Source organism: Myzus persicae, unplaced genomic scaffold (genome assembly GCF_001856785.1).
Source record: "Myzus persicae strain clone G006 unplaced genomic scaffold, MPER_G0061.0, whole genome shotgun sequence".
In the NCBI taxonomy this organism is placed as follows: domain Eukaryota; kingdom Metazoa; phylum Arthropoda; class Insecta; order Hemiptera; family Aphididae; genus Myzus; species Myzus persicae.
Genome location: NW_019101569.1, coordinates 557,370 through 567,565, shown reverse-complemented (window position 1 = coordinate 567,565; position 10,196 = coordinate 557,370). Strand labels below are relative to the sequence as shown.

The 10,196-nt window shown below is 29.2% G+C and overlaps 1 protein-coding gene across 1 annotated transcript; it reads right to left on the bottom strand.

Moving 5' to 3' along the window:
• Positions 1 to 5,035: 5,035 nt before the first annotated feature.
• Positions 5,036 to 9,348, bottom strand: LOC111029673 (U3 small nucleolar RNA-associated protein 4 homolog). The gene is made up of 15 exons (XM_022308791.1): positions 9,013 to 9,348; positions 8,780 to 8,948; positions 8,631 to 8,699; positions 8,485 to 8,569; positions 8,238 to 8,424; positions 8,048 to 8,166; positions 7,197 to 7,349; positions 7,062 to 7,132; positions 6,751 to 6,978; positions 6,468 to 6,663; positions 6,304 to 6,404; positions 6,153 to 6,248; positions 5,902 to 6,084; positions 5,755 to 5,841; positions 5,036 to 5,183 (listed from the first exon to the last, which is right to left on the bottom strand). Exons 1-15 carry the CDS (start codon positions 9,114 to 9,116, stop codon positions 5,064 to 5,066), a joined length of 1,968 nt encoding a protein of 655 aa, XP_022164483.1. The 5' UTR covers positions 9,117 to 9,348; the 3' UTR covers positions 5,036 to 5,063.
• Positions 9,349 to 10,196: the final 848 nt, after the last annotated feature.

Sequence of the window (10,196 nt, the reverse complement as noted above, 5' to 3'; positions counted from 1 at the left end):
ATTAAAATCTTTCTTGGTGAACTTTTGTTTTGCTATACTTGTGTTACATAACTACAATAAAACTATTTTCATTGCGAAATATTTAGAGACATGTAACAGAAATTAAGATATACTATTAAATATAAATTAAGATTGGTATACATATTATTCATGGTACCGAACATCATACATGCAAGGAATCTACTACCTTGTGTACTCTGGCCACTGAAAGGCGCTACTCTTTCGAGCATACAAGTGATTGACATCCGCGTTTTCGTACCCAAATTTCTCCCATTCTACCATCTAGCTATATTTAGTGATGGCAATGCGCGAGATCGAACGAGTTTTGGTCGCCGCCCAGAAGCGCTCCCTCAATGACCCGGTGGCCGGCCATAGCCCATAGGTCTTGGTCTATGGGCCCGACTGTACCGGGTTGCGGTGTTTGCTACGAACAAATTCGACGTTACATTACTCCGAAATTGTATTATCAGGTCGTTACCGCGAAAATCAGATACTCTGAAAGTACATTTACCGCTATATTGCAAGTATCACGATAATATTTTAGTACGGACAGACAACAGTGCGAAAAAACAAACAGTATCAACTTGAAAAATTATGTATATACAACTTACAGTTTAAAATGCAAGACATATTCATCTATATTCTATATATTCAAGACTAATAAGTAATAATATATTAATATTAGACTAGGTAGTAGGTACCTATTGTGTTTTACTCTATTCCACAATGTCCAAGAGGCGGTAGGTTATATATAAATATAAATATATATATATATATATATATATATTATATCATAAGTACCACTACTACTACCTAGTAGAGCATTCAGCATTGCAGTATTTTTAAATATTTAAAAATGATGATATGCGGTTTTTCAAAACTCTATTGAGACTATATTTTAATATATTTTTGACTATATAATATTTTAAAAACTAATAAAATTGTGTCTATATTCGACTAATATTATTATCTACTTGTATTAAAATTTATAACGATAATAATATGTAACAATTGACATGGTTCCCAAATAGGAATTGGCGGAAACGGGACATGCCCGGGCCCACACCCCAGTTGAGCCTGCAGGGGGTCTACATAATATTCAATAAGGTCCAAAATAATACCATAATTTACTTTTAAATAATTTTTTAATTTTTAGTTATTTAAAAATATTATAAAATACCTATTATTATTGACATGCATTTTGTACTCTTAAAATTAGTCTTATAAATGACAAAAAACATTTCTTTTCAACAACACTTCTATTTCAAAATTGTTTTTAAATAACCTTCTGCAAGTTTGCCAAATAGAGGTTCCGCTTTATTTAAATAAAAAAGTTGGTATATTGGTGCTAGTTTTAGAGCATCGACTTTTTATTTATATTTGATCGATTCAAATTTCATGACTATGTGTGTATATGTGTAATACGAACATTTGGATATTTTAGAGACTGCATGTGACATGACACAAACCAATAACCAAAACAATACAATACAATAAGTACTAAATAGTGGAAGAGACGAGGAGTGTACTTAATATACTTCAACACGCACTTGGTAAATGCACTAAACATAGCAGAAGCGTCCAATGAAAACCAAATCACAAAAACTATAGGTAGGTAGCTATTTTTAAATATCCCAAAAAATTGTAAATTGTATAATTTGTTTACACCCAAGTGCATTATTGTGCACAGTCTGTTTCCATATTATTTTTCGTGTGTAATACAACATTTTTCAATTAAAAACATCTACGTAAGACTAATGAGGGCATGGAGAGGTTTATGACTTTGAAAAAACTAAAATAAAAAAAGCGGTTAAGTCGCTCTGCTGTGCAGCACCTTACAAGTGGGTCACTATAATGGATGGTGTTAAATTTGAATTCAATGATATAAAATCATTATTCATTGTACACGAAAAAAAATTCTAAGTGAAGACGGTCAATCAGCCTATAATATTATTCAGTATATTTTGATATTATTGTAAATAAAGTTATTTATTTTACTATAAGCCAGTAAGCCACTAGTACTAACACTAGGTTAAATTCATTTTTGCCAACAAAATTTCTTTTGATAAGTCATTGTGTGTATAAAATATAATAATATACTTTAAAATACTTTAATTAAATTTGAAAACTGATAAAAATAATTAAAAATGAAAGGTCAAGCCGATCAACCAAGTTAGCATTGAATGATTTAGGTAAACCCGTAGAGAGTAGTGCGAAAAGAGGCCATTATAATACTGTCAACATCCGACTAAAAAAGTTTGTTAAAAGACAAAATGAAAATAACTTGACCATTGGAGATTTTTTAACAGCTGTCAGTAATAACATACGCAAGCGAACTAATACTATAAACTTGTAAAATATATGTTCTTAGACCTAATTTTTTTTAATTTTATGCAGAACTAAGGTCTGACCTACCTATATATTATCATAATTATCATTCGAATTTCATATATTTTTTATTATTTTTGACAGTTGTATCCAACATTTAGGGATAGCTTTGGGGATTTTTTTTCCTATTTCCGTATTTTTAATATTTTTCAACTCCTATAGTAACAATATATAAGGACTTTAGGAGACTTGGATTCAATTTTCAAGCCTTTTGACCCAACGAATACAATTTTATTGACATTTACAGAAATATGCATCATTGTTAAATCAATACATTCATCGCTCCATTAGGAATATAATACAGTAATCTAACAAGTACACAATACCTAAATGAAATTGAAGTCATTTGGGTGGGAGGGGGTGGCAACGTGGGTTATTGTTTGGCTGGGGCGGTGCCCGGTTGTTCTTGTTTAACCATTACCTACAGTGGATCCTCGGTATTTTGAAGTGTTGAGTAACCAAACAAAAATTTGATGTACCTACCTATCGAAACTTCGAGTTACCTACCGATGTATTTTTAAGATACGAGATTGAATGATCGGGACTGAAAAAAAATTCGGTACCTATACTCTATAGAGACTGAAGTTTCGAGATACCGACGAGGTTTCTGTGTATTATATATATATATATTTATATATATTTTATTAATATAGCTCAACAGTTATATAATAGAAGAGTACAAATTAAATTAAATTAAGCACATAGGTAATTATGTATATAATGAAACCAGCATCCAAAATAAATGTATTAATACTTTTAATAGTGAAGATGAAATTAGTATTGAGAATAGAATGGATATTAAAGGGACAATTTAAAGATCTAAGAGAATTAATTAAGACTAGACGTTCGGATATCAGAGCAGGGAAGGTCGATGGATCACAAGTACACTCATTGAGATAAAGTGTACAAAATGGAGAGTTGTTTAAACCAAGTTTGAACGAATGATTAGGTAATAGAAAATGTCCTATGCGTAATCTGTTAAATTGCGACAATTGCGTAATATGTGAAATGTGAATATGTGATCTATGCATATCTAGTTTGCTAAACCAAATGTTATTAAGAATATTGGGTGTAATGTCCCTATATCTTGGGGTATTATTATATATTTCATGAGCGCAAAAACATGACTATTTTTTAAATATTTAAAAAAATATTAAATTGTGTACCTACTAAGAAATAATTGTCACTCAATGATAAATTAAAAATTGGTACCTAATTACTTTTAATTGTTGGAATATGTTTTGATATTTATATTTAGACGCACGTCGCACGCAAGGACGTGCATGCAATTTGGTATGTATTTATGTGTTATGAAGGAAAAGGAACATAATATATTTTGTTCTTACGAGCGGTTTTTTTTTAAAGTTACCTACCCTTTTGTGCTTTTCAAAACGTTTGCCCCCTCTCATAAAAACTGAAATGACGCCACTTTTAAAAGTGTCATTACTGAGTGGCTTCTTTCCTCATATTACGTAACTCATGTTCTATTGTTTTCTTAACTCACATATATACATATACACCTAACCCATGTATAGGTACTCACTAAATCTGATATCGATTGTATATTTTCTCTTACAAAAATAAAAAAAAATACTGTACATGGTTACAATTAAATATATATCATGTATACATTTGTATATTAATACATTTTTACCCTTATTACAAAAAAATATAGCATATTTCATGTAATATTAATTTATGAAATATAATTATAAATAATATTTTTTTCCGTCATGTTCCGTGTAGGAACTTACTTACCTATGTGGCTATGTAACTTTTTTCTATCATATAAACTCTAATATAAAATAAGTCTTTTGTAGGAACTTGCAACACAACTAATAGTTTAAAGTTTCTGTAGTTGATCCTACTAGTTGCACTTACTTTAATGTATATGACTGATAAATTATGATAATACTAATAATACAATTAATAGCAAATTGATAATCTCCACCGATGAAAACCCATGTCAATAACACAGGATAATAACAGCTTAGACTATTATGTATTTTTGAAGGAAAATCCTTTTTCTTAAAATCGAGTTTCCTCATTGTTTTTTTTTAAAAAAAAAGGTGTCTTATGATTCATTATAACATTTTATGTATACTTCCTTTAAAGAGGTCAAAATAGAACGAAGATTATGAATGTTATGATAAATAAATAAATTGTTAATTCATTGTGTTACATTTTATATTCATATTATTTTTATTATCGCACTGGATTAGTCAGCAAAAAGATAGCTGCCAAGTTTGTTGGATATATTTACTGTCTGTTACATTTTATTAGTGTTCGGGTAGGTGACGACAGTATTCCAGATTATAGGTCATAGGAAAGATAAAAGGGATCTGTGGCATTACCATCACCAATGAACATTTCCATAACATTGTCCGGTAACATTTTTCATTCCTATTTAATATGATTTTAAATGTGTTTACAGGTTCCGAAGGGTGGATTCTGCACGAAAAATTTGAAATTTTTGAAATGTTTGGCAGGATTTTTGATTAAAATAAACTTGAAACTTAAATATTGGAACCAGACAAATCCAAAACAAAAACAAAAGATTTGTAATTTTAAGATAAATAATTTATTGTTGTGATAATGAAGGTAGGTAAAAAATAATAATAAAACTACAATTATATTTATTACACAATTCTGTTACTTAAGTAAATATATATTTTTTATGTCATGCCAAATAATTTTTTTTTGTATACAGCTGGTAACTTTTCTACAAACGAACATGGATTGACTTCAACTGCAACTAGTTCTTCTCGATTTAAAAAGTCAAAAAAAACCAAGTGCTAAATTAAAAAAAAAAAAAATTACTCATGTTGAAACAAATATAATTAAATTAAATATGCTATCATAAATACAATGTGATAGTAACCTTTAATATTGTATTGAAATATTCTTTTTTTTTTAAATATTTACATTTTAAAATTATCAACATGTAAAATTATAGTGCAAGTGCATACATTACATTTAAATAAGCCTATTATTGGTTGGTAGTGCGTTTAAGAAAATAAAGTTTAAACAAAGAAATCTTTTTTTTTATATACATATAATTTGGTAAGATTTTGGCGTTCAAATAATATTAAATCATTAGGTTTAGGGAATAATCATAACTAAGCAAAATATTATATACTTAAAGATTAAATAAATAATCTCTTCAAACAATAAAAAGCAATATAAAAACAAAAATTGGAAATATGTAATTTAGTTTACATAAATTATTTTGCTTTAAATTATAATATAAGTAATTTTCAAATAATAGCTTCTCATAAATCATTAGTATAACCATTTAGTTTTTAAAAATTAAAAATATTGCTTCAATTTGATTTATCAACATTAATATTTATTTTTTATACTCACTTCATAATTTTGTATAATCTTAAGAGAAAACTTAATGGGTTTAGATTCTAGCTTCTTAGTTTTTTTTTCTGGATTTTTTGAATGTTTCTAAAACATCATAATAATATTTTAAATCAGTTAAGTTTTTTAGTATAATTTTATAATTACTTCATCTTTTGTCAAGACACAAATAGTATTATCATCTGAAAAAATAATAGAATCATTTCTGGAAGCATCAAATGTAATACAGTTGATCGGAAATGATCTATTAATTAACTCTGAAGGCGGGTTTAAAAATAATTGTTCTGAAAAGTCAGTATATTCTCGTCTACTTAAATCATATTCCACAACCTGAAAAAAATCAAATTAAATATCATTACATTTCCATTATTTTGGTCGCCAATGATATAATTAATTACATTTCTATTAGCATAGGCTATCACAAGATTTTCTGTCGTAGGATGAATCTTCATGCTTGTTGGAGAACAGTGATATTTCGGTAGAGTACAATAATGCTGGAACCAACACAAATTAGCATATAACAAATAATTGCTTGTAGTAAGCTCTTACCTTTCCTTCATTAAACACAACAATATTGCTTTTTCTATCAGCTGCTACAACATATTTATTCCATTTAGACACCTCCAATAAATGTATTAAGTCTTTGAAAACTATAAACAATAAATACATAAATAATATCATTCCAATTTTTAGCAAGAAAATATTTAACTTACAGGGAGTAATATCAATGCAGTACTTAGTTGATAAATCGAACTTGTGAGACATTTCTAAGCAGACCAAAGTATTTTCATGTTTGGTAGCAAACCACAAGTATTTGCTATCAGACGAAAACGCCAACTGAGTGGAAACATCACAATCAACCGGTTGAATACCTGTCTTTTTAATCATTGGTTCACTAGTAACGGAATCCTAAGTAATAACATAATAAAATATTTAATGGAGTAATCATTGAATTAAGACATAACATATGATTGAGAATGAAAATATATTACATACTATAATCAAACTAAATATTTTAAGTTTTTCTTCAGTTGAATAAACAACCCATGTGCCGTCAGGTGAGATTGCTGAACATCGTACATAGTCATTTTTTGAATATTTGATGGTTACCAGTTTAGATAATTTGTTTTCATACTTATGTTTATCGCCCAAATACCAAACATCTAAATGGCTCAGATGTAACATCAACACATAACGAGCTTCTGTTGCTAGAGATATAGTTGACTGAAATGAAATAATAGTTTTAAATTAATTTAAAACTTCTGATACATATATTTAACTTGTTCAATTAAAGAAAAATAACTAACAGACATCAGTGGAGGGTATTTAACCATATGTTTTGGAGGATAGCTGCTCACTGATAAATATCCATCAATACCTGTAGAATAATAAATAATATTCCTGTACAAAATGTAACATAAAGATAAATATAATATAATTACCTCCTGAATATAGTTTTCCTTTAAAATGAACTAATGACCTTACTTCTACTGTGTGTGCCACTAGCTGTACACTTCTTACCCATTTGTTGCATTCAACACTCATATCAGATTTCATGGATATTAGTTCATAACATACAATAAGTGGATCAACCCCTAAAAATATTAAATGTTAAATAAATAAATAATAAATTAATAGTTTGAATACTTATATGAACAGTTAGGTAACATACTGAGTAGTGTAATATTAAATTACTTTTTACTATTCATATAAATCTATTTAAAGAAGCTGGGGTTTCACATATCCTGTCGGAAGCCCTCCGCCCAGACAACATAAATTTCATGATGCATTTTTTAATCAAGACCAATCTTATAAATACTGTATGAATCTGTGAATTGTTTATGTAAATACTATATCTTAAGAATCTTTACCTTGTATGCCAATGTCCATAGATGGCGAGGCTTATTTATTTAATAATAAAAAAAAAATCTATTTAAGATCATATCGCCAAACTATAATTTACATTAAATTTGATTTGATACAAATAAGGTTCAACTTTTTAAAATATTAAAGAACTTCTTTTAATTTACTTCAAAATAAAAATGACCCTCGTTAAAAAGCCAATATGTTGGGAGTAGTGGTAGTCATGAGATGTTTTGAATACATTTTTAAAAACAAATTTTCATTAAGTTATAGGTTTTAAATCAGAGCCAAAATTTTTTACATGTATAAACTTAGATACAAAACATAATTTATTCTCTACATCTGATCAAGTAAATAATATTTTCATGTTATATTGTAGTATAGGTAGAATCTGCAAATAGCTCTTTAAATTATAACAATAAATACTTACCACTGCAATAAACTTTAGTCTGTGATTCATCTAAACATACTGTAAGTGCAATTGATTTAAGTGCTTGGTAATTGGCAATGTTTGTGCCTTTGTTTCCATCCCAAAAACATAATTTACCACTAAAAAATAATATTAAGGTCAAAAACAGCTAAGATCATAATTTTTTTAAACCATTAATAATTTTTTTTACCGAGAATCAGCACTAATAATTGTGAAATCGTTAGTAACTGCTATTGATGACACAATTGTCTCAGTTTGACCAGTTGGAAGTTTGTGTAGAGCATGACCACTTCTTCGGCTGTAAATACGTAAAGCATTTATGGAACCTGTGACCAGCCATTCACCACTTGAATCCCAAGAAATACAATTTATCTTACCTATAAAATAACATTTTCTTTAACCTAAAATAAACAAGTTAATGTATTATATTTTAATACCTTCTTGTTTGTCCATTAGTCTGTCATAAGTCAAACCGTCTGATGTTATTTCAAATATATTAATATAACCATCTTGAGTTCCAGCCTATATTAGTACATTGATTAAAAAAAAAACAAATCTAGTTGTATTTAAAATGTTAACTCACGGCTAAACGTCCGCTATTTTTATGAATTGCTATACACCAACACGATCCAGAAGTTACAGTTTTGTTATACTGAAATACAAACACAATAAATGAAAAAAACTCAAGAAAATAAATCAGTGGTGAATATGCATTACTACTACTCTACTCACCAAAGGTGAAAGACTGTGCAGGTCGTGTTCCGTAACAGTGCCATTTGCACTGCAGCTGAACAACCTTCCATTGTACCAGGCAAGACCCTCAACACTGCTGTCACATATTAATACTCTGTCGATGTGCGGCTTGTAAGAGATGTCCCATATTTCAATTGACGCGTTTGACCTGTAGACCAAAAAGATCAGAGACCAATCGGTGATGAAAAAACATAAATCAGCGATGTACCTACCTTCCTACAGCTACTTTTTGAGTCTCGTTTTCGACGACCATGCATTGGATTGACAGTAGTTCAGGTGAAAAAAAATTTACCCTGTGGACGTCAAACGAACCCATCACAACTGCAGGTTGTTCAGCGCATATACTAATGAAATAATTAAAACGTTTTTATTTCTCTCATGTACGATTTTTAGAATGCAGTGGCTTTTAGCACGTAAGACGTGGATTTGTGAGCCTAACACAGAACAAGACAGTTACAGATTTTTAAATTTTATTATATGTTTATATACAATCAACAATGCGTGAAAGACACATGCCCATGATTGCCGCATGGACATCCATCACCCATTATCATTTATCAATGTTTGTCGATTTTCCATTGATAAAAAATCACAGATATATAGAATAAATGAATAGAATATATCTGTGTAAAAAATAGATATGGAATTTTATAATTCTGCGATGGCCCAGTGTTGCCAGGACGGGCCCCTCGTCAAAATTATATCTGCTAAATAGGTGTTACCTATTTTTTGTTACATCTTTTCGATTTCTCAAGAACCATGATAGCCCTCAAAGAATCCCGTTCTAACGATTCAATAGATAGATTCCATGGTTTAAAAATATTTGGTTTGGATTTCGTTAAATTGCTCAGCATGGTTTTCGTCAACGATCCAACTTATTACAGTGTCAAACTATAAAAATGATATCACTATATCAGTTATTGATTGCCAGCTATGACGACTTTTGCATATTTTCTTGGAGCATCATAGACTATTGCTTTCCTAGGTTGAAATGACGTGTTTCAATAACATACGATCTCCGGAACTAATTCTCATTTATACTTTATTTTTAGGTCATTTTTGAAAGTTTTATGGTGATTTCAGATGTTTTAGGTTATTTTTTTTCTGCCGAGCGATGAAAGTGATGAGCCATGATTTTAGAATGTTGTGCGTTTTTTTTTCGGATCAGTTTACACAATATACACAAATAGACAATTTATAATATAGATAACCTATGATATGTAGCCGAATTTTCGATTTTCAACTTCAGTATCTTCTGGTGGGAAAATGGATCAAATTTGGGGCATTCGGGAGATTAAAATTCCCAGTAGCTTTCAAAGTCGTCAGAAAAAAAACGAAAAAATCAACATTTTTAAATTAAATCGATTTTGTTTTTTAATGTAACTCGAAAAATAAT